This window comes from Thunnus maccoyii, chromosome 6 (assembly GCF_910596095.1).
Source record: "Thunnus maccoyii chromosome 6, fThuMac1.1, whole genome shotgun sequence".
Lineage (NCBI taxonomy): Eukaryota > Metazoa > Chordata > Actinopteri > Scombriformes > Scombridae > Thunnus > Thunnus maccoyii.
The window spans coordinates 20,901,077-20,926,651 of record NC_056538.1 but is presented as its reverse complement, the minus strand read 5'-3'; the positions used below and the strand labels follow the sequence as shown (position 1 = coordinate 20,926,651).

Below are 25,575 nucleotides of genomic sequence, written 5' to 3'. Positions count from 1 at the left end.
TGATACGTTGACTATTAAGATTTTTTTTGGCTCCGTTTTCACTTAGACGTCAACGCCCCTGTCTTAATGTCTACGAATCCGACAGTACTTGAATGCATCATCTTTTTTATTTACCGTAGTACGCATGCGGATAAACGGTCACTCTGGCCAATCAGGCTCCACTTTATCTCAATTTGAATACAAGCTCAACTGTTGAGAGAAACCAGACTTTTTGGCTGTTCTACAGCATTAAAAAGTGGGGAAAACAAGCTGATAAATACCACGTTGTTACAGTATTCAAAGCAAAGGCACCTCTTCACAACAGACCACACACACAAACAGTCTCTCGATTTGGGTTTCACTATTTATTTTCTCGAAGACAACCTATCCTGTAGCCTATCTCCCAAAAAGGCTTTTGGGCAAACCACCTTTTTTCTCTTCCATGTCATAATTTTAAATTTGAAACCACATCTTTGCTAACAAGGAATGCTGCAAAAAGAAAAAAAAAACCCTATGTTCAACAGAAGGTTTATGAGCACAATGTGTAATTATTTACTACAGTGTCTTGAAGTTAACACAAAAAAAAAAAAAAGGGAAAGGGTAAGCTTGTACACCTAGCTGGTATAAGAGGAAATAGGAGTATGGGGCTAAGGACTCTGCAAGGTACTAAAAGGTACAGCAAACTTGTTCATGGGTTTATTTTTCAGAGAACCCACTAAATTTAACTCCAGTCTGACATGTGGGATGCCCTTTGACCTTGAGAAAAGGGAGGTTAGATCTCCTCTTAGTCTAGCTGAGATACATTAGCAGATTCATTACTGCTGCTCCTGAAATAAACTCATTATTTTCTCAAGTATCACTAAAAAGCATCATTGGATTACTCTAGAAAGACAACAAAGATTGTGGTTGAGTGATGCATATTGGAGAGGTTGTTGGCAGGTCGAACCTATAAAACCGACCAACACACCTTCAGAAAGACTTCAGGCCTCACTTTGCAGTACATGTGCAAAACCATACAGATTATTTAGCAAATCGGACACTAGTGAGGGGTAAGGGAAGGGGGAACATGTAACATTAAAGCACAGTTTTACTTAAAATGAAAATTACACTGTATCCACAGCCTAAGGAAACTAAAATACCCTAAAAAGTAACTGTGCTATAGTTTAGTACATGCAAAGGTTATGATTCACAATCCTACGTGAAATGGCCATTGTTCTCTTCTCCCTTGGTGATAAGTCAAAGCTATGGCAACAATACTGCAAAGCAGTGATTTTGCTGTAATTGAAGGAAAAATAATAGCAAGGGGAACAGGTCATTTGGTTGATTATAGTGATGGTGTCAGAATTTCACAGCATCAAGCCCATGTCTGGTGCGTAGGTTAGGGTTCTGGTGTGAGGGTGGAATACGATCGTCGTCAATCACCTTTACAGAAGCAATGAAACTAAAAGCTGAAAATAAAAAATATCATAAAAAGGAACACACTGGAGGCAAAAAGAAAAGCCCAAAAGCCACCAAATGCATCTTAATACAATGCACTGCTGCTCCACGCCTGCCAATAGCATTGTCCAGTGTCAATTAATACTAACTTAACAATAATTGAAAACAAAAAATAATCCTTGCGATGACGATGATTTTTTTTTTTTTTCATATCCAAAGTTCTTCCGTTCAGGGATTTGAGGATCAGCCTCTCTTTCAAAGGCAGAATTTCTTTCCTGAAACCTTTTTCTAACCTCATTGTTGCGTTTCTCAATTTTGTTTCTCTTCAGATGTTGTATTGGTATCTTTTTCCCGTCTCTGCATGCGTTCTCACCCAGTCTTGCATACTCCCAGTCACGCACGCAGCCAAGCACACACAACTCATCCATCCATTCTCTCGCACATGCGTCACGCGCAGCCGGACTCCTGGCCTCGCCCGCCAGGGGGAGAGGATGGTGCCCCATCGGGGCGTCTCGTTGGAGGAGATGAACCTGGCTCCTCAGCACTGAGTCCAGACATTCATACACAATGGGTCCATTCACACACATGTCTGATAGCGTGGCCGATTGGGGGAGGGGCACATTGAGGGTGGCGCCCTCTCTAGTCGGAGGACCGCAGAATTGTGATGGTTTGTGGTTCATCTCAGTTCATAATTATAGTTCTATTCATTTCTGCATTTTGTTGTATTGAAATATTTCAAGATCTCTTGATTTGTTATTTTTGGATGTCCTTGGTTCTCCCCGGGCAGACATCGAGTTTTTTGTTGTCATTTGAAGTAGTTTTCTGAAGACGACAGCTCCAATAACACAGAAGTTATGTCGGCATGTCTCTCAACGCATTCGATGTAGATGTTTTGCTTTTTTTGCAACATGTAGCCACTCATTCTCACTCGCACCCACTCGCCATCTCAAACTTCATTTGGGCTGGTTCCCCTGGAATGCCAAATGAAATCCACACATTTTTCTCTCAGATAAGATGCAGCCATGGATCCCACGAGCCAAGCACAATGGATCAAATTTCTCACACTCTCGCTCTCTCTCGCTCTTTCTCTCCTAATTTTTTTATGTTGAACAGAGTGCTGCATCGTGAACAAAACTCCAGAATACCCCAGATGCCGTCTAGAACTGGAATCCCTCGGCTGGCACGTTGGCTGAGTTAAAGCCGTAAGTTCCACCCTGGATGGCCTCTGGGACCAGGCTGGTGTCTTCGTCAATCTGAATGACGGACAAGGTAAGAGGGCGTTAACAATGTGCTGCAGATCAAACACTAGACTTTTAAATTAAATAGGCTACATTGGGATAGGCTACAGTATTGGGCTGTAGCAGACAAAACTGGGGAAACTCAATACCAAACGTCACACAGCATTACTACTAAAGAGTTTCTAAACAGTAATCAGTGAATAAATAACACTACGTTACAGTTACTTTGCTTTCAAATAGTAAAAATCTGAACTAAACCTAAATTTGGAAGTACTAAAAACTATTACTTACATCATCAGATGAGAAGAATTGATCAATAATTTCGTATGCCAATTTGTAGATATCTTCATTTTCATGATTCTGCAGTTGCTCCACTTTCTCCAAACCTGATGAGCAAATAAATAACAGATTATGCATCATTCAATTGCATATGAACACATATTGCTGAGAAATAAAAACATCATGTAACCTTGATGGAAGTGAGACTCACCTCCGCACTCCTCAATGAGGTTAGCAATAGTTTCAGCCTCATCGTCAGCCATCTTGAGGATATTGCTGAGGCCGTCCAGAACGACCTGCACGACTTGGGCGTCCTTCACTGTCAGCAGGTTGCAGAACGGAGGGATCACCTGTTTCTCAATCAGATGTGCCACCTGTAGACGGCAAAGATACGACTCACGTCAGTAATGTGACATATTAGAGAAGAAGCAATACACTGTTTTTTTTTCTCACTACATTCTGTTTCAAATTTAGAGTTTTGCTGATGTGATTTTCTGGGTTGCATTTTAAGATTTGACTCCGTATTAAATGATAAATGCCAACAATGGTTTGACAATAAAACTACTAAACACAAAACACATTATTCTTCAACACAAACAACTGTGCCAATACCAACTAGGACAAACATTCCTTAATAGCTTCTCTTTTCTTCAGTTTTTATTGACTTGAAAATGACCTTTATTTCAATTTAATGACACTTTGGTAAGGAATTTGTGGGTAAAAAGGTTGAACGTTAAAGCACAAAGAAGACAAAGTACTTTAGTGAGTACAGGGTGAAATACTATATACTATATTTTTTAAAAAAAAAGGTTTTTACCTGATCTTTCCTCCCACTTATTGTCAGATTGCTGATGGCCCAGGCTGCTTCCTTCTGAGTGCCAAAGTCGCCCTACAATGACATTTGTTCAAAGTGAGCTTTCCATATTTTACCTGTTGTTCTACAAAAGTATCACACATCATCAAACTGTACTTGACACAGATACAGTAATAAAGGAGGAAGAAACATTCACCTTGTCGAGCAGGTGAATGATCATGGGAACTAGCTTGGCGTCGATAACAGCCTGCACCTGCTGCTGGTTGCCTGCTGTGATGTTGGACAGGAACCACACTGCCTCCTACAGGACAAAAAGCACAAATACAAGAGTCAGTTGTGTCATGGATGTTTAAGCGAAACGAGCAGAGACCCCAGATGATTTTAGTGTCACACTTTGGAGCCGAACAGAAGAACCAGTCAAGGAATTCACCTGGAGGATACTTTGATTGGAGTGACTGTCTGTTCCTCTTATTGAGGGCTAAAACACTTGTCAAAAATTAGGTTTTGTGTCTGAACTGGATCAGAATCCAGAGATCCACTCAAGAAGAGTTTGGACCCCTGGCCGAGACAGAGTGCTTCGGGTGGGGCGAGGGCGAATTTGAGGCTCTAATCATCGCCCAGGTCACAAAGGGAGGGGCCTCGTTTCTTTTTAAGTGACAGGACTCAGATGCACTCCGATATCAGCAGAGACACATGACACATGGCCTTCAGCACCCTCTGGCCACCAACCCATTTTACCACACATTCAGTCAACATGCACACAGACCCTCCTCCCCAGTTATCACCCATTGTACTAATTACAACTACAAGCCGGCCGTTGAGATCCTCTTCATCTTCTTCGTCTCCTGTCGATGTTGTAAATTCCTGTACTCTATCTGTCCCATCTGATACCTTTCACACAGCTTTCACACGAGCACCGAGTCTCTAATTTCATCACTTCCAGACATTAAAGTAGTTTGAGCTCGTCAAGGTTGTTTGTGTGTGAGGAGGAGGAGAAGACAAGAGATTGTTACCTTGTTGATTTTCTCCTTCGGGTGTGTGAGGAGGGCGGGGAAGTGGCTGAGGGCGTCACAGTTGAGCACCACCTGCGTCTGTTCATCTGTGCCAGTCACTATGTTCCCCACGGCCCTCAGGGCAGCAGTCTGGATGTGGAGGGTGGGTGTATTTTATTTATAGAGCATGTTTATTCAGATATTCAAAGATGCTTGTTTTAGCATGAAGCCAAAAGAGGTAGAAAGAGTCCAGCTGCATAATTGGACTAAACTTCCAAGGTTATTTTGATTTATTTTATGTATTACAATCTCTGTATCGTGTCGAGGTATCTACAGGCAACACAGGATATTTTTATTGAATACCAAATTCAAACCCAAGAGTAATGAATTTGATCATTAGTGTTTCTCCTTACCTGAACTTTGACTTCCTGGTGACTGAGCAAAGGCACCAGATGAGGGACGATGCCAGAGTCGATGACCATTTGGATCTGCTCGTTCCCAGCGTCCGTCAGATAGGACAGAGCCCACACTGTGTCTACCAAGATCTGGAAACAGCAAGAAAATTTTATTTAAATGAATACATTCTGCTTCCTGCTCAACTTCATTAGACACTGATGATTTAGCAGGGACTTTCATGGAATAGGGATGACTGTCTAAGCCTACAGTCTATCTGTACTAACAACGTAGGTGTTACTTTGTTATTAGGCCATCAGCCACTTGGTGTGCCAAATGACTGAGACCGATATGTTGCCAATCAGTGTGGTAGAGGGCGAGGGATTGAAAGGGATAGTTCAGTACCTCAAGCCTGAGTACATTATGTCATCGAGAGCTACTGTGATTAAACGCATTGAAAACACTTTGAGGTGAAGAAGGATGAGCTAAAAGTCAAGCTAACCAGGGCAGACAAGCTAGCTCTGACCACCAACTGCTGGACAGTTCTCACAAACAAAGGTTACATCGCAACTTTTCTTAAAAATTAACCGGTTAACTACCAGTTAATGGATGTCTGTCTGTGGAAAGCAAAATTAACCTAAGCTGACATCCCTAATGTGGAAATATAAAAAACTCTGTGTACTCACACTGACATCAGTGTGGTGGATCAGCACGCAGAGAGCAGGCAGGATCTGAAAAAAAAGAATGGAGAAAGAAATAAGAACAGAGGGAATCATTAAGTAGTAAAAACAACTATAAAAACGCCAACAGGGTTCCTTCGTGATCCATAAAAGCTGCAGGATCTGTGAACTGAGAAATACCTGCTACACTTTTATTTATGTCATTAATAGATTAACTTATTTAGACAGACCACTGATGGAGCAGTAATCCTCTGTGCCTCTCTCACTCTGCCATACACAAACTAATAAACACAGATCTCTCTCTGTAGACTTCAGGAGAGGCGTAGAGAGCATTCACTGATACACAGAGCAGATGGACATTTACAGTAAGAGGTAATATTTTACTCTGGAATCAATAGTTTATAGTCAATAGTCAATATAGTTTTTGACACAAACTGTCTATCACCAATGTGTTCAAGAACATTTAGCCATCAATACTGTAATATCATCAATTTATTTAGCATATGAAGGAGATCTTTCACTCTGCCTAAAACTTAAAACTAGATATAATTAACAGAAACATTTTGATCAGGCGTAAATCTTCCTGTCTCCTCTCAATATTCGAAAGGAAGATCTGTGTTGGACTGAAATGTTGTCTGTTTGTTGATAAAAATGTTCCAGCTGTGAGCCACAGGCAGTTGTTGTGATCCTTTCTTACAGTTTTTCCTGATGGTGGCTTTTCAGACACATCTTTTCCTTTAGAGTTTCATACTAGAATGGAGAAGGTGATCTTTGATCTATCATAAAAATAAGAAGATTGTAAAACCTGTCGGAGTCACTAGTGAAGGCTTCCCGCTGAAATATCGCCTTTCAAAAAACACCCATGTTACCTATCATTCTTACATGTACATGCTCAATTCCCTTTTCACACATACACACCTCTTGGATCGTCTCCATGGGTGGTGGGGGGTCCTTGTGGCGGCACAGGTTGACCATAACCCAGGTGACATTGCGGAGGAAGGTGATGGGGATGGAGGGACTGATGAAAGAGAGCAGGGGCTTGACCACACCCAAGCTGATCACATAGTCTCTGCACTGAGGGCCATCACCTGGAGAGAAAGAGATCACACATACACAGATGGAGCACATGTTGGGACCAACTGTACGTATTTCTGAAACGTTCATGTTCACACAGCAACGGCAGCTCACCTATGATGTTGCCCAAAGCCCAGACAGCCTGTTCGCACACATTCTGATGAGGAGAGTGAAGCAGCCTCAGGAACAGCGGCACAGCATCTGCACAAAGAAAACAGATAATCATTTTAAAAAAATGTATCTCATGATCTGATTGGTTGCTTTTAAATCAGACACCATGTTCAACACCATGTTCCTCACAGAACATGTGTCTGATTAAGCCCCGGTAAGAAATATTAAGATAGTTTTAAAGCGACTTGTATTATCTGGCAGTTACACGCATCAAGTGACCGATTGGACACACAGGCTTGGAATTAAGTCATTTTTAGGGCAAGGCCACTTTGGCCTTGGATAAATACAAATCTGATCTGTCTTAACTGAGAAGTGGCTATGTCTGCTTACAGAGAAGTGCGTGTCTCTGTGTGTGTCAACGTTGCATCGCACTGAAAAAGTAGGAACTCGACAGATCTAACAGCAAGTTATAAACTCTATGTATGTTCATAGTTAGCTAACACTATGCAGCAATGTCCTGGTTCGGGATGTTAACGGTTAACTGCTGAGAATATTTTGACCGGTTACGCATGTCGGTCTATAGATTCATTTGCGTACACACTCCACTGATGTTAGCCAACCGGTTAGCTGTTCATGTTTACGTTAACATCAGTTACACATACATTTGCTGGAATGGGAGAAATCTTGTGCTGCTGTTGATGTCCAGCGTGATGATGGGGACACTGGGAAATGCTGAGTCTGTTTATTTGCTGCGTCACATGTAGTTTTAAATGGGGATATCTGCAACTTTCTTTCAAGGGCACAACAGCCAGTTCAAAACAGGGCATGCCAAACTGGCAATGTGGGTAGTTAATTTTAGAAGGGCACCGCAGCCACACTCCGGGGCATCCATGGCACTGGCCATTTGGCCGTGGTATAATTCCTGCCATGGACGCATCTAGAAATCTGATTCAGACTGGGTCACACTTGCACCATGATTAGAAATCAACCTAGTTGGGATACAATTCAGCCCCAATACACTACTAAGAATAACAAGAGGAGAGAAGAGAAAATATCATACAACTACAACAAACAAAGTCTGATCATAATCAGATCTTTATTAAAAAAAAAAACAACTCAAAATACTGATATTAATTTGATATTCTGTGGTCATGATTAATAATCCTGTAGTTTTACAATTAACTGTTTACTGTATATTTTAATTTCCCTTATGTTCCTGCTTGATATAAGTGCTGTAATTTAGTGTGATCAATCAAATCCTCTCAATGTGCGTTCACGTAGCAAAGAAAAAAATTAAGATGGAGAAGCAAGCAGCTCTATTAAGAAAGAGTAAAGGAATGGATAATCCCAATATTAAATTAAAGACTATGTTTATAGAAGTGGATCATCTTCTGGTATTTGACCATGCACCTTTTAATAAAATTTTAATCCTATCTAATTATTTTGCCATCACCTTGCAGCCCTAGTTTTGTGTGTTACACACAGCATCACTATATGGCATTCTTCTGTGCAAATACTGAGGATGAAATGTGGAACTTCATGTGTGTTTAAATTGCAGCAAAGATAATAGATCATGTTGTGTTTATTAACTGGTTTCACCTTGTTGTAGTAAAAATCATTGACTGACTAGGTGATGTGATGGTATCATTTACTTAATGAGATAAGAGAGCTAAAACTATGAAGCTCAAATCTTCCAAAACAGAAAATATACAGTTGAATGAAATGAAGGACATGAACTGATAAAGATTACAGGTTTATATTCCAGCAAAAGACTGCATCTCAATAAGTCAAAGTCCTCTTAAAACAAGGCAAAACATAAGAATGATACATAAAAAAGGTGTAAACAAATCAAGAGAAAGGTAAAAAAAAATAAATAAAAAAAAGTGACGCGTTATGGTACAGTGACACTTACTGGACTGCACCACGGCTTGGGTCTGCTCTGAGGTACCCGACGCTATGTTGGTTAGAGCCCAGGCTGCCTCGAACTGAAGAGATGGGCTGGTGAGAGGTGAGAGAGAGGAGACAGAAACAGTAAAAGTGACTGTGATTGGGCAGGAGCGTTAATCATTAAGAGCACGCTGGTGAGTCATTGATGTTCTGTCTTTCCTGGAAGGTGAAAACTGGAACACATTTACATAACTGCAACACCGATCAGATGTAGGCCGGGCTAAAGCCTGCTGGTGCATTTGCATAACTTTGAAGTGTACATAGACTCAACATGATACGGAGGGGGAAAAGGCTAACTTGTACTATAATTATCACGTATGAATAAGCACGACTCACTGCAACATACAGACAAACAGAATTACAGCCGTCTTACTTGTCATCTCTGTCCAGGCAGTGGACCAGTATAGGAAGGATCCCAGACTTAATCAGGTCATCTATGGGAGGGTTACGGTCACTGGACAACAACTTCCTACAAAAACAAAGAGCCAACAAAAGACCATTACTCACACACTCATACGCACATAGCTTAACGGACACATACCAACAAGAAGAACCAATTACACACACAGTGAAACAGCTGAGGAATGTGAAGTGTCTACGAATAATAACTCATTCACAATCCCACTGACTGTAATAACAGGAGACTTCAGCCGTTCATGACCCAACATTACACAACGTCAGGTACAGTGTGATGGCGTTTTTTAATGTGGAGATAGAGCTGCAATGTAGACTTTAGTTGAGTCGTAAAATACAATTAAATGAACACAATATGCCCTGTGGAATAGGAACATGTTTTATAAATTAGGCTAACTAATGCTGCACCTGACCCGTCTTCATGAGGGCTGCGTTATCAGGCTGCAGCCCCATTTACAGTGTCCATTAATCAGGCTAACAGTCTGAACGGTAAATCACTGCTGTCTTACCGAGTTGGAAAAACGTTCAGCCGCTGAAATTGCAACACTGAAACAGTATTTTGCAAGAGGTCATAAATTTTTATCAGAGACAAAGTATCAGTGTCCTGATGCAGAATCTCAGGTTTACAATTACATTTGTGAACTACATGTGAGTCTTGATCTTGAAAACAAACATGATACAGCATTAATATATTGTTTCCTCATAGTCTACATTAGGTTTGTATATAATAGTAACACAACAATAACCATCACAGCAGTTTTGCTACTATTGGTGTATAATAATTTGATACTTTGTTAGTAAGTACAATTTATTCTCACTGGATTGTACAAAAACATTTTTACTTAAATCTGGCAATTTTGAAGAGTTTAAAAGTAAGATTTATTTAGATACCACTTAAAACTGTGTGAATACAGTATCACAACATAAGAAATGTCACTACTCACTGTATGATTATATAGAAAATGTTTATTAATATAAAATTGTTGGTCAATCCTTGGATAAAATGGGGTGAAAATCCTCAGAGCCCAAGTGTGATTTGTGTGTGTTCGTACCTGGCAGCCTGAACGGCACTCAGCTGGACTCCCTGGTTATCACTGGTGGCGTTCTACAACAACACATATAACCCAAAAGAGTCATACACAACATTTAAAATGATCAATTATGAACTTGGTATCTGTACACTCTCAAGTACATGCAAATAATAAATCAAAGGGTAGAGGGTTAGCTAGCTTCATATTTACATTGTATTACATTACTATACAGTTTGTTACATGTAGTGTTAAATTCTGATGCATTAAGGAATTAATGAAACATATATACAATGCCAATAAAAAAGGGCAAATGAAGGAAAGAAAAAGAAAATCAAACACCCAACTTACTTGTACTATTGCTTCAAGAGAGGTGTTTTGCTGAAAAAGAAAATTTTGGAAAGTCATTAGTGTAGAAAAGAGCTTTGACACACATACATTATCACATACTGAGTCACAACATGATCAATAACACTTTTCAACCAGTGGTTTGGCAACATAAAAGTACCTGTAACACTAAAAAGCAGAGTAAAATAGTTTTGATTAACAAGTAGCGAATCGTTATGTGTGTACATTTACAACCACTAGCCTCCGATTCAGAACAATGGGAGCATGATGATAGAGAAACATGCATTTATGTTTGTAGTAAAACAATACATTAACCATCAATGTGGCATGATAAACCTTACAATGAAAGTGTCAATAAATATGGTCTGATGATTCTTAATTACAGAAGTTCTGATCAGTCAGGAATAGGCGTGGTTTTAAATATTAATAGCTATTTAAAATCTGTGTGAGCTAAAACATACAAAAAGCCTCATTCTCCTTTACAATAGTTGACTACATGTTTACAATCAGGTAAGCAAATTCATTAAAATATGCAATAATTAAGAAAAGTGTACATGATGGAATAGTGACATTACAATGTGCCAGAGGCCATCAAATCTGGGTTTTTACAGCCAAAATGTTTCTCCAGGGGGGCATACCTTATCCCCAGACCCCCTTAGCTGACTACTTTTTCCCACTAGCTACTCTATATCCTGGTGGAAAGCCCTGGTAAGAACACAGCAATTCACACAGAACAAAATCCATCTGAATGCCCTGAAGAGTGCATAACCTGGCAGTGCCAAACAAGAGTGAGCAGACATCTGTTAGCTTCTTGCCTGGCATTAGAAACAGCCCTTCCTCAAATTTCTTTTTTTATGTGAAGACGGCAAAGCAGGAAGGAAATGTCACTGAAGCACCAGTGAGAACAGTGAAGGGAGGCTGGGGATTGGGAAATGCCATCAGGAGAAAGTCATGACTATATACAGTCTCATTTGAACCAACGTGGCGTTCAGGCAGGCATTCAACATGATTATTTGCCAATTGGCAAATTCACCTAAAGCCCTCTACAGGGACTCCAGAGTCCGGGGTAAGATGCTCTGGTGGATCCTGTGTTTTACTCAATTTCAGTTGTTAATGAAATCAAATTTGGTTGATGGGTGACACCTTTGATAGCCAGAAGCTGATTGCCTGTACACCTTCAAATTAAGGCTGGTAGTAGACTTGGAGAAAAAAAAAAGCAGAACCACATTCAAGCACGACCTGGCATAAAAATATGAATGTACTTGCAACAGATTTATATTGTTTGTGTATTTACATTCCACTGCTGTGGGCAAAGATTAAAAGAGACGATCGCAACCTAGAGAAATTAAAAATAGCGGTGACGAGAGCTCAGCCAACACAGGCCAGTGCAGAAGCACTGAAAAAAATGAGAAGGAAAGATAAGGGGATTTTGGAAACACTTGAATAACAAAAGGGCTGATAGCCTCTAACGAGATCAGCAAGCTTAAATTACTCTTTTTTTAAGAGTTGACCACAATACCGGCAAAAAAAATAAAAAAGGCAAATGTCCACAAGGCAACACAAACAGGTATTTTATTTTAAACAGACTGAAAGGACTCACTCCGCAGTGGCTGGTTTGTTAAGTATTTAAACTACATTGGCCAGCATGCTTTTCCACAAAAGCCTCTCTAATGTCTTGCAGTGAGTCAGAGCTGCATGTCATTGTTGATATATTGCTAAGCGGCCCGTTTCTAGTCAGCCCTCTCAATACCACTAGGCAGTTACTGTGATTGAATTTCTGAACTGCTGAGTGGCCATTTTAATCCAGCAGTGCCACCAAACACTGGTTCCTTTAGTGAAGGTGGGATCTTTGATTGATTCGTTTTTGTGGCTGTGTTACTTCAAAACATGTAGGTCTGATGTGTGTCATCATTGTATACATCAAGGGACGACTACAGAGACTTTTATCGTTGTGATTCAGGCTTCTGGAGCTCAATTCAACACAAAGATTGAAGACAAAAACAAAACATTGCATGTATTTCCACAGTAATAAATCACTATAAAAGTACAAGGTCTGATGTTTTTAGTTTATCACTCATGGTAAGATTAGTTTTACATAAAAAATATTGTGTGCCTCAAATGGGCCCAATTTGAGGGATACTTTTCAGGCAGATACCTACATTTTAAGTCACTGAAGTATTTATCGCGATTGCCATGACAACCAGCACTATTTCGGGCAATAATGATAATAATATTAGTCATTTTCTTCCCTGGAGCCCACTTCATACCTGTTTTCTTTCGTCTAAAAAAATAAAAAAGAGAGAGAACATGAATCTCTCTCAAATATTAATGGAAGTATTGTGCCAAAAAAGCCCAGAAAATATTCAAAAAAGGAAACAACCCCAACGAGGGATAGTTATACTTGGTACATTTGTGTCAGTGACTGTCAAACCAATAACTTTCATACTAAGAAGTTGCAAGTGTGCCTCTTAGTTTAGGAAAATGAGACACCAACTAGCACAGAGAAAAACAAACTGCATGTTTGCTCACACTCCTGCCCCACCCAACTGTCACTAAACAAGGAGAGCTAAAGAGGCAGCATCACAGGGACAAAATGTCAGCACGGCCTAAATGTCTGGAGTGTTTAACCTGCGAGATGAATCTAATGCGCAAAACCTCTTGGACAGCCGGCCACAACAGACTATTTATGCCAAGCTGTCATTCTGATGAGTTGAAGACACACAACCGTACCGATCTGAAATCTCCGTCGACATCAGAGTCCTCACAGATGTCCTCGTGGGGCACATTTCTCCTCTTCAGAAGGTGTTCATCTCTTTTGTTCTGTGGTGGAGGGTACAGAAATATCACTTCATGCACATTCAGGCTTGATCACCAAAAGGAAAACTCATTATTTCAAAGATAAGTTGCAGATAACAGCTAAAAGTTTAATGGCACACTAATGTAAAAGCACCATAATACACAAATGGGATTACCTTTCTGAGCTCCACCACTACCTCGGTCCTCTGTCTTCTCATAGTCTGTGGGCGAGATAGGATATTAACATTATACAACATGGAACTTTAATCCTAGTCTCCCAAGAGAGTGAGAGCAGCTGACATTAAATTTGGGCACAGCCTGAGGTCAGGATCCCGTTTGCGTTAATGGAGCCGAGCAGTAGTCTCAGTCATACCTGGAGCCTACAGTCAGCAGCCTACACACAGCGTATGACAGCACCCAAACAAGAGTCACATCTAAAATGACTCAGCTAAAGATAAAGCCAAAACATTTCACCTGCCGTAAAAAGAATCTTTAATAATCTATAATAAAAATATACACAGTTAGAATTGTAAAATACAATCATTTACTTTAACTAATGCAGTCCTACAATAAGTTCTACCATCATAAAGGTTATATAATGTTGACACTATTTCAGAAAGGTGTTGATTCAACTTCATTGACATTTGTAGTGCTTTTGAATTGTATTTTGTTAGACTGAGAGATGTTTCTCATAGTAAATCTAATAGTTTACCCTTATTGATATAAATGGACTGAACACATTAGAAATACCTCTCAGTAAGTATAACATAATACAATTCAACAGCACCACAAACAGGCCTCCAGAATGACCATGAAGTTGAATCTTTTATAACAGCCTCATAAAGGTAGGAGTTATTGCAGTTGTATCATAGGGTGTTAGTTTGTAGTTAAGTGTGGCAAGAAAACTAGCAACTAAAGCTTATTATATACTTCATCTGCAAAAGAGTGTCGTTCTAGTTGCCGTTACAGAATAGATACAAGAAGGTTATGCTCATCACTGTGACTTCCAGCACGGTGATGACAAGTTATTAACCTTAAGACAGGTTCACAATTTTTCAAGTCTGTCTTAAAACAACAGTCAGGTGCCCAATTGGACAGTAAAAGAGGTTTTCCTCACAGTAATCATTCCTTCTGTTCATACTGGCTATTAAAAGATCCCCTTCAAATGTGCTTTCAATGTAAGTGATGAAGGCCAAAATCCAGTGTGTCCACACAGTCATTTTGTGCAAAAATGTATTTAAAAGTTTATCTGAAGCTTATATGAGGCTTCAGCAGTCTGAGTTAGTCATATCAAGTGGATATCTGACATATTTACAGCCTTTTTAGTAAAAAATTCCCTCTTTGTGTTTCCCTGTTGAGCTGTGATGAAAGTATAATAACAAACAGAAACTGTAGCAGTAAAAAGACTAACTTTGAAAGAAATCTACTTGATTTGACTAATTTGGACGGCTGAAACTTTTAAATACATTGTTGCACAGGAGGAGGACTGTGGATTTCGCCCCCCCCTCACTTAAATTATAAGTGCATCATATAGAGATCTTCTCTGAACAGGAGGAATGATTACAGCAAGAAAAAAAAAACTACTTCAATGTTTATTTTGGTACCTGACTGTTGTTATAAGACAGGCTTGAAATTGTGATCCCGTCCTCTAACATGCTGCTATAATCGAGACACCTCTTGTCTAGTGGCCTACCTCGCTGCAGCACAGAAACTACCGTACTTGTCAAACAGGATGTATCAGTATACCCCGCTCATATACATGTACAGAGAGACCGCCTGAAAACACATCATCACCTGGTGGGATTAGTAAAACACAGACATGCCGAACTGACAGTAAATCAACTAGGTAACTTATGGATCCAGCGTTAGCTAACTGTTAGCTTTGATCTATCAGTCATGTGATCGCGTTAACGTTAACTAGCTACTCGTGTTAACCTTGTTTTTGAAGATAATGTGTAACCTTAACATGTCGCGGGATCACAATTTAACACTGCGCCACAAATTAAACGATACAGGTTGGTGGCCAGCTAAGAGGCTAACTGGTTTCCGCCATTGTTTTTGGTGATAAAGACGGGGGATGGGTGAAGTGCAGCCAGCAGCAGCATCGAGCCCGACCAGCGAGCTTAACGACAAGCTAACGAGCAAGCTAGCACGCAGTTTAGCCAACTGCGGTATCAAAATAACGTCCATCTGCCGCTGTATTCGCTTGCCAATCATGAATATATCTTCCAAAGACAACCTGAAAGTCAAGTGTATGTACTTTCACACACACGTTAAGCATTTTCACTGGCCAACGCATCGAGCTCAACCGATCCGGCGCTTCAGTTAGGCTAACTGTTAGCATGTCCCCCGCGGCCCTGGCTAGCAGCGGAGGAAACTACATGTTTTATAACCAACGCGGTCTCATGGCGCAACAAACACCTAAAGGAAAATCGCCGGTGATTTAAAACTGATGCCCAGTAAAGGCCTCGGCTGCTGCTGTGCCTGCAAAGTTCCCGATGGTGGAAATTAGAAACGACGTCACAGGGAAGCGAGGAGGCGAAGCTGGCCCCGGACTGAGCGCAGAGCCTCGACACCAATCTGTTCAACTTTTACCTCCAAATCACGGCCCTTATTCTTGAAATTCTTCAGCCGCTGGTTGTCCAGTTTCTCGCTGTCAGCCATGTTAGCGGTTCTGGTTTGCGTTAAGTAAGTTTTACTCGTGGATTTAGCTCGTGAGCTGCCCTTCTCTAGTTCCCTTTTCTCAGCCTTTCGTGAGCGGACTATTTTCTGCTGCTCTGTCCGCGGTGCATACTGGGAATGCCGGCGGTGGAGGGCAGCCTCGCTCTGGCGTAGAGGAAGGGTGGGGAAACCCCTTCACTCTCATTGGCTTCTCTGTTCACATCCATCTGCAGGGCGCGCCACACAACCAGGCGCGTAGCCAGTAATGGGCCTGGGCGGCATTGGCCCACCCACATTAGTCACTGGCCCACCCAGCCGAGTTTGATCAAAATACATTTTGTAACAATAAATATAATTTCTATATATATATATATAGAAATAAAGTAAATATGGACTTGATTTGAATTTGTTGTCTGATTAAAACTGAACTTTTGAAATAAGTTGTAGGAAGTCTCCAGAATGTAATTGGTTGCTTTGGTTCTGACACTCAGACCTTCCTGAGCTGTCTTCAGCCAATAACTGGCTTTTCAGGCAATGTAACATTAAAGCTACGTAACAATGGCTGAACAAAGTCTTTAATGTGTCATTTGAAAAGAGTTGAGGAAGAAGAAATTCCACTGCATCGACTGAGTCAACCAGACTCATCAGCCCACGATGCGGTCAGCTGGGTCGCTTGCTCAATGATGGTATATGACTTTCTCACAGTCAGTCTGATGCGGGTTCACCCATAGTCGCCAGAAGAAGGGATGCTGGGAGTGCTGCAGCCTCCATGTGGTTGGCATTTGTGTTGTTGCAACAAGTTTTTTTCTGTCATGTGCAAGCTGGTCTTGCAAAAATAGATCTATAAAGATAATGGAGTGGGGAAAAGAACTGGACGTGAGGCGCACAGCTCACAGACCCAGTTGACACATGCTGGTTAGAATTGTCTCTGGCAGCCTGACTACTAAAAACTGTAGTTATTAACTTCACAGGACAGAGGAAACTCTCCTTAGGAAACAGAATTAAACTTTTAGCCTTTGAAATCATTTTTTAGACAGCTATGATGGAGCTCAGGATTTATCAGGAGGACAGCTGCTTTACTCCAAACATTTTCATTTTTGGACCTGGACTGTGTGCGTGACCTTTTGGATGTGTAGAAGAACACAGAACATTAATTAACATTAGATCCTAGCACCCGCACAGCACTCCCCTTATAAAGCCCCAGCACTCTCACCACTTGTCTCCCTTTTTTACCAGTCACCTTCAAGAGAGGATCATCACTGCAAACTGTGTCATCATCCGGTGTCACAGAAAACTCACCATCTTTGTCATGTCTGCTTACAAGACCTGCATCTCCCGTGCCACGCCTATACCAACGGACTCTCATGAGTCCTGCTTTTTCTGCCTGGGTTGGCAGCATGAGGCAGAAATCGACCCCTGTGCCACCTGCCTCAAGTTCACCCGGGAGGAAGGCAAGTGTCGGCTGGCCTTCACCAAGTCTCTCTGCTCCCTCTACACCAGCGTGGCACCAGAGATGGAGGATGTGACGACTAAGTCCAAGCTGTGGGCCAATTACAATAAGGAGGATGAGCGTTAGGCAAAGAGGAAGATCCTGTGTCCCTCTTCAAAGACGGTGACCTACCGACAGCCCAGCACTATCCATAAACGACCTGCCCAACCTGTTCTAATCAGCCGTCAACAGGATGATGACCCCACTGTACCTTAGCCACCTTCCAAGGCTCCCACAGAGGGTTTTACCACAGGGCTCCTTGCCCAGCTTTATGGGAGCCCTCACCCTTGTGTCATCTGTCCCAAGATGGCACCCCACTCGTGTCGGAGGGGACATTCCCCTTTACTCCCCAGATGAGGCGAATAAGGGGATGGCGGTGTACGAGGCTCACTCTTCCTTGGCCTCCACATCACGAGTAGGGCCACCACACTCTGCTTCAGTGGCTAATAGAGTGTGCACCAACTGGGCTAGGTGGGTGCAGGCGAGTGGTGCCACTCGCACGGCAGTTACCGCAAACAGTCTTGACCCATGGTAGCAGGCCAGTGTTGCAGAAGCATAGCGCCCACCCTCTGGTTCTCCCCCAGGTCGCCCTGGTGAATAAGTGGTTCAAGGTTGAGCTGCTAACCCCCGTAAGCACTGTTAGCTCTGTTAGCACTACTAGATGCCACCATTTCAGCTAGACTACTTATGTGTTTACATGTGATGTTGGAGGTGAGAATCATGTGCAGGCCATCACGGTTCACACACAAGATGGTGTCCAAAACACTAAGGCAGGGCTATGTTCCAGGTGAACTAGCCCACAGCCTGCTAAAGTAAGCCTTTCCTCATCGAGTTGGGATGTCCTGAGCTCTGAGCAGACTGCCAATAGGTGATTCATGTCTCATCTATTCACCGTTATTCCTCGCTATGCAGGGCCCAAAACACTACGGCAGTGGAGCATTTTTCCAGTCAAAACACCCCGCAGGTGAGTGTTCTTTCTTCACTGAGTGTGCACAGCGGACCTAAGTGAAAAGCAGGAGCTTTGCCTAACCCCAAAAGGAAATTGTTGCCACCGCCCCCCCCTTGATGGGTGACGAAGCAAGGGATGCGGCGGCATCTCTGTTAGCTTTAGCCACTTCCCAGCCCTTTCTTCAGGGGCCCCAGCCATGTTGCGCAGAGGCCCTTTCACAGGTTGATGGTCAGACAGCTTTTGGAATGCATCCTGCCATATATCCATAGACCTGACTGATGCATACTTCCATGTCCCCCATTCTGCAGTGCCACCGGAAGTACCTGTGCTTCGCAGTGGGATGACAGACCTACCAATACTGTCTACTCCTGTTCAGATACTCTCTGGGCCCGCACACATTCTCCAAATGTGTGGAGACAGCACTGGCGCCACTCAGAGAGAAAGGTGTGAGAATCTTGACCTACATAGATGACTGGCTTATTCTTGCCTCTCCTGGCAGGAGGTGGAAGCCCACACAACACTGGTCATCCAGTATCTCTTGCAGATGCCCTACCTCCGACTGCTCTTGGAGCGTGTGGAGGTGATATTACCCCTGACCAGCCACGTGAGGTCCATGGCCTTTGTGCCAGCAGGAAGCATCATGTCACTCCTTGGGATGATGTCAGCAGCCCCCCCGGTTGTGCGCCAGGGGCTGCTGAACGTGAGAAATCTCCAGTGCTGGTTTACATGGCTACGGCTGCACCTGTTCTGGGACAAACAGTGTAAACTCTATATCCCTCACCCAGCCGCCTCTGTGAGGGGGTTCAGCTGGGGTGTGTCCCTCACTACATCCAGGTCTTCACAGACACCTCCATGGCTGGTTGGGGTGAAACCCTCAACCCTTGACTTTTGTATTGGCTCACCCAAAATGCAATTTTCTGCCTATACCACTGCAAACAAAATCATGTTTGATCAGTGTTTTATGTTCATCATCTTAAGTTTATATTCATGTTAAAGGACCAGTGTGTAGGATTTATGGGGATCTATAGGCAGAAATGGAATATAATATTCATAAGTATGTTTTCATTAGTGTATAATCACCTGAAAATGAGAATTGTGTTTTTGTCAGTTTAGAATGAGCCTTTTATAGCTGCATAGGGAGCAGGTCCTCTTCCACGGAGTCCGCCATGTTGCACTGCCATGTTTCTGCAGTAGCCCTGAATGGACAAAACCAAACACTGGATCTAGAGAGGGCCTTTCACAGTTTCAAGGCCACCATAGGTTCTCCCACACACTTGGAAGAGGAGGGGGAGGGGTATTCAGCTGGTTGCAATCTGCAACCTCACAGCTAGATGCCACTAAATCCTACACACTGGTCCTGTAATTCCACTGTGGCATTAAAGGATTGTTTCACAGTTTTTCAAGTCTTTCTTAAAACAACAGTCAGGTGCCCAAATGAACATTTTTTGCTATAATCATTACTCCTGTCCATACTGACCAGGGTTTGCCCTGACTTATGGTGCCAGATCAACAGAGCCCCAACACCCCAAGTATACTTAAGTCAGTTGATTTTTATCAGTTGCAGACTTTATATAGAATTTGCCCACTAAAGTAAAATATCAACAGAAGCATGTCCTGCACTATTAGCTACTGTAATCTTGAGGCCCTATCTTGTACATGTGCCCTGTGCTAAAACCTGGTTTTATGAGCTTTATTTTTCAAATTTCTATCCTGCTCACATGGAGCATAGTAAAGCTGTGTTTAATCAAAATAAGTACTCGTACGTTTTGGGATCTTTGGGCAAATAATGAAGCTACCATGTATAGCCTGCTGTATATTCTGTTGTTCTTCTGCATAACTAGTACTAGTGTTTATGATACTTTAAGTGCATTTGACTGATGACACCTCTGTAATTGACTATTTTTACATTGTTGTATTGCTGCTTTTACTTAAGTAATAATGTAAGTAATAATACTTGCTGCAACTCTCACTTCTTTCAAAACACAGCTGAAGACTTTTCTGTTTGCTGCTGTCTTTTATTGAACCAAATTTGAAGGTTAATATCTTACACTGCACTGTAACTTTTATTCTCCTGTTTTATCTGTTTTATTCCTTTTTAACTTCTTTTTATTTCCAAATTTAACACTTTTTAATTGTATTTAAATGTCTTTTTACTTGTGTTGCTTTTATATTCTGTCTTGATGCCTTTTATGCTCTATATAAAGCACTTGTATAGAATTGACTTGTTGTTGAAATGTGCTATACAAATAAACTTGCCTTGCCTAAATAAAGCATATTTATTCTACTTCCATCACTGCTTTTTATCATATAAACTCAGAAAAATTTAATTCAAAGCCAGTTTCCAGATATTTTTATCAACTTTATTTCAGTGCAAGAAATAGACAAAACAATACAAAAACAGCGCTAACATGTGCATTAAACAAACACATTTTCAAAACAGAATGTGGATTGACAGTTTGACTTGTTTCAATGTGTTGTTGGGTTTCATTTTCAAATGAGGTAAACGAGGAATTTTCTATGCCATATCCTACTTTATGTGTTCAATTTTGCAATAATTAAAATGGTGATATTTTGATTTAATTTCAAGTATGAAACAATACAACCTCAAATAAAATCAGTAGCAATATGAGTATATTATACTAGTACAGAAGTTATTAAGTATTAACAGTAGTCATGTCCGTGTTGCTAAAGGAAATCTTCACATTTTAACATATTGTGAGACAACACTATGACAATATGGTATATTTTCAAATAACATTAATATTCTATGTTATTTTTATTATTGCTCTGCATTCTTCTTAATAACTTCGTAATTTTAAATCTTATATTCTTTTTTAGGCTGACTTTGTAACATCTTTCCAGGGACTATAGTTGAAAAATAGTCTGGCACATTTACCAAAATGTTATTAATGTGCACTGTCCCTTTAAATAAACCTATAAATAAATTAAATAAATACATAAAAGTTCAAATGGCATTTCAAATCAATAAATAAAGTTTTTATGAAATACCAAGAACATAACAAAATGTCCGTAATATGAAAACTAATACAAATAAATACATAAAAAATAACGAAAAACAGATGATGCACGATTGAAAAACAACATTTCTTTCAGTGATAGAAACATGACCAAACAAACACTAGTTTTTTTTATTTGCCAGTTTTGCATGTTCGCATTCAAGCAAGCTGATCATGACAGTGTGTGATACACTGAATGTTCCCTCAAAAACATCCTGATAGCCCAAGAGTGCTCTCTGCGTCTTCATGGACTTTTTTCATGGTCCAAAGACACTTTATCTTCTCCATGATTCCATAAAAGTACTTTCTGCTACAAAGAGCGCTAAACACTGAGTTAATGTCATCCACTATTACCGCCTCCTCTCATTTGATCTCATAGATCATACAGCAAGGTACGCAGGCAGGCCAGAAGGAATTATAGTATGAAGGAACCAAGATTCTCCTCCACCATGTATCAACCACAGTGAAAAGCTGTGATACTGAAGCCCTTAGCCTTCATCTTAACCTTAATGTCCTCTTGAGTCTGTTTCAGTGGAGTCTTCATCAGATAGACAATCCTCCTGAAACCTTCCTCTAGTCCCATGCCGGTGGTGGCTGAACAGGGCTGGATGAACCAGGCCCTGCCCTCACACACGCTTCTCAAATCCAGTCTCAGGCAAAGCTCTTCTGGACTTAAAGCTCCCCGAAGGTCCTGTTTGTTTGCGAGGACCACGAGAGGAACTCCTCTGAGACTCTCGTACCTCAGGACCTAAAACAGAATAAAGAACACTCCAATTAGTATGGCATAAAACTAACTCTTCAGATGAATCTGCCCGTTATTATGAAGATTTTGTGTTTGCTACACATCCCATCAGGGTACAGATTACTTTAATGCCTACTCAACATTTAAAAGCAGTATATACAAACATAATATATAGTTTATAATACACTGTAATGTAAATAGACATAAGGACATTTTAAGTGTTTATCAATGCATGTCTCAACAATTATGACTCCTCATATGAAGCATCCATAACTGGTGAATAAGCAAAATGATTAAAATGAAAATATAGCACAGTTCTAATCATATAAAATATACAATATATTTGTTTGTCATATTTATTCATTTATTTATTAATGAAGTACGTATTTATTTATAAATACTTTTATAAATTCTTCACTCTCCATGACAACTGAACAAACCATCACCTGATGAGCACCACAAGAAGCAGCTGAAAACTCATAGTCTGTATATATTGCCATTTATATAAGTATGTATCATTTTATTGTATTACGTTTTGCTCTTATTTCCTACTTTTTATTTATTATTATGACTAGTACATGCTGGTGTTGTCTCATCATAAGAATTTCATTGACTGCTACGTTATTCTGTATATATGACAATAAAAAACCCTGAAACTTGAACCTTGAAAGTTCAGATTTTTTTGTCAAACACCATTTCCAAAGTCAAGATCAACACATCTTCATTATTTTTTATCACATTTATAAATAATTTTAAACGTGTCTGTGAATGATTTGTCCATGTAAAGAATGAATAAATGCTTTATACTGTAACACACTGTAAGATCTGTCCTTGTGTATGACGATGTCATTAAATATACTGTGTTATCAGTCACTCATGAAAATTTTATAGCATGACAGATGCTTCACGGGAGGAGATTGACAAATAAGAACTTTAAAAAGTTACCCTAATTAAGAATCAAATATTGATTTAATTACCCGATGGAGTTCCTTGCAAGCCTCGTCCAGCCGATTCTGGTCCGAGCTGTCCACCACAAACACAACTCCGGCTGTGTCAGTATAGTGATGCTTCCAGTGGGGCCTCATCTTCCTCTGACCACCCACATCCCACACTGTAAGCCCCGGACTGCTCCTGTCTGTCTCCAGCGTCTCCACGTTGAAGCCAACAGTTGGCACCGTCACCACGCTCTCATTGTACTTCAGCTTGTAGAGCAAGGTGGTCTTCCCTGATCCGTCCAGGCCCAGCATCAGGACCTGTGCTTGTTTCTGAGGCTTGGAACCATACATACCCATGTCTGAATGCAGCTTGTGTCTATATCCAAATGTATGGATTCCTGCACCCAGCGGATCCCTCTGTGTTGTCTGTCTGTAGGCTCAGTATGTCTGGTCTCTTATGGAGACTGTCTGTAATCAGTATGCTTTATGTACACACAGACAGAGTGGATCCTCCCCCTCTGTTGTGATGGGATTCTCCTGGTCCCTGAGTGGCTTTCGGTAAAGCTATTTATATCAAGAGTGACAGTGCAACTATGAGGAATGACATGCAGTTCTCTGGTTACCACAGTACAGTTAGTGGAGACACATCACACCTGCCCCAGATCATCACGCACACCAGCCAGGAAGCCCATATTTGGTACAACAGGAGGATGATGTTTCTTCCTGGCTGTATGTCCCATAGCAATGACATGGCCAAATGTAAAATTATCTCTAGAAGATGCAGCTTACAGAAACCTACAAAGAAAAAACAGTTTCTGGAAATTTGTTATTCAACTCAAATGGATGTGCACATACATAAAACATCTTTTGATTACAGCAATATAGATATTACATTATAGTGCCTATAACCTTAACCCCCTACAAGCCATCAGCTACCATGCTTGACAGTGGGAATGGTGCGTTTATAACAAAAAGTTCAATTTTGGTCTCATCAGACGAGAACCTTCCTCCTGCTGATTTCAGTCTCCCACATGCCCTCTGGCAAACTGTAGCCGAGATGTTGTGAGTCTTTAAAGAGAGGCTTTCTCTTTGCACCCGGCCAAGTGTTAATGTCTCTCCGATCTAAGCCTCTAAAGCTTGGTACTTCCTCACTAGTCTGCTTACCAGCTCACTCAGTTTTTGGGGACAGCCTGCTTTGAGGAGATTGACATACTCTTTCCATTTTTCAATGATTGATTTAACTGTGTTCAAAATGATGTTCAGTGACATGGAAATGTTCTTGTATCCATCTCCTGACTTGTGCTTTTCAATCATCTTTTTTTGCAGAGGTGCTTGCGGTGTTCATTTGTCTTGTCTATGGTGCATAATACTGACTTTTCAGACACAGGTGTACATACATTACTGCTACTGCTTTTTGTATTGATCAATGTCACAAAGGCCACATGAAATCCCCTTTGATTCTAATGCTTTAAAACAATAAAGCTACTTTTTCTTGGCACTTTAAGCACTACAGCTACATACAGTAAAGACTAGAAAATATGACCTAAAATCCACATCACTATTAACTGTCACAATTATCGATATAATAAATATATAAATAAATAAATATAAATAAATAAATAAATATAACAAAGTATTCTTTTAATATATCAGTGCATATTTAATTTCTCATGCTTGCTTGCTTCTGATTGTTTGTCCTGCTTAATAAAGTGGACTGTGGGCTTCAATTTACTTTATTTATTGAAAATTGTGGTATGAATAAACGTGGATTCAAAAGATTCATAATGTCTGTTATTTAATAAATTTGGTTTATTGACCAGACTAACAAACAGTCAAGAACATGGACTGCTGTAAAGATCTTCTAATATTCTAATCACCCAGCAGGTGGCATAAACTGACTACAAACAAGGTTCTCAAAACCTGCAGATCAATGTCAGAGTCCATGTGAATTTCAAACAGGAGAAAAAAATAAACCACAACACAGAGAAAACTGATATGATCATTTATAATTGTAATGTTTCCTTTTTGATTTACATTTTAAAATTCAGATTTGTTTTTACAGTTTATTAAAGTCAACAAAAACAAGTACAAATGCCACATAAACATTCTGTAACATACATTATCAAGGAAGAATGTTCAACTGAAAAAAGCACAAACAAACGGTTTTATCTGGTATCTATCTCTGAAGTTTATCAATCCAGGAACAGGCGCGTTGCTTCGTTGCTGTATAAACAGTGAAGGGGAGTGATACT

At 40.7% G+C, this 25,575-nt stretch overlaps 2 protein-coding genes across 3 annotated transcripts; both read right to left on the bottom strand.

The window, feature by feature from the left end:
- Positions 1–325: 325 nt before the first annotated feature.
- kpna4 (karyopherin alpha 4 (importin alpha 3)) lies at positions 326–16,384 on the bottom strand. Of its 2 annotated transcripts, none has more exons than XM_042413499.1 (17): positions 16,126–16,384; positions 13,707–13,751; positions 13,465–13,554; positions 10,738–10,767; positions 10,411–10,463; positions 9,318–9,413; positions 8,910–8,995; positions 7,001–7,087; positions 6,731–6,900; positions 5,819–5,863; positions 5,153–5,284; positions 4,761–4,889; positions 3,944–4,048; positions 3,751–3,822; positions 3,145–3,307; positions 2,946–3,040; positions 326–2,669 (listed from the first exon to the last, which is right to left on the bottom strand). In XM_042413499.1, the coding sequence occupies exons 1-17, from the start codon at positions 16,192–16,194 to the stop codon at positions 2,574–2,576; spliced, it is 1,563 nt and encodes a 520-aa protein (XP_042269433.1). In that variant the 5' UTR covers positions 16,195–16,384; the 3' UTR covers positions 326–2,573. The 2 variants fall into 2 exon arrangements, with proteins under 2 accessions (XP_042269433.1, XP_042269434.1); XM_042413500.1 differs by lacking the exon at positions 16,126–16,384 and adding an exon at positions 15,224–16,078.
- Positions 16,385–20,967: 4,583 nt separating this feature from the next.
- Positions 20,968–23,788, bottom strand: LOC121898386 (ADP-ribosylation factor-like protein 14). The gene is made up of 2 exons (XM_042413409.1): positions 23,366–23,788; positions 20,968–22,394 (listed from the first exon to the last, which is right to left on the bottom strand). The coding sequence occupies exons 1-2, from the start codon at positions 23,678–23,680 to the stop codon at positions 22,101–22,103; spliced, it is 609 nt and encodes a 202-aa protein (XP_042269343.1). The 5' UTR covers positions 23,681–23,788; the 3' UTR covers positions 20,968–22,100.
- Positions 23,789–25,575: the final 1,787 nt, after the last annotated feature.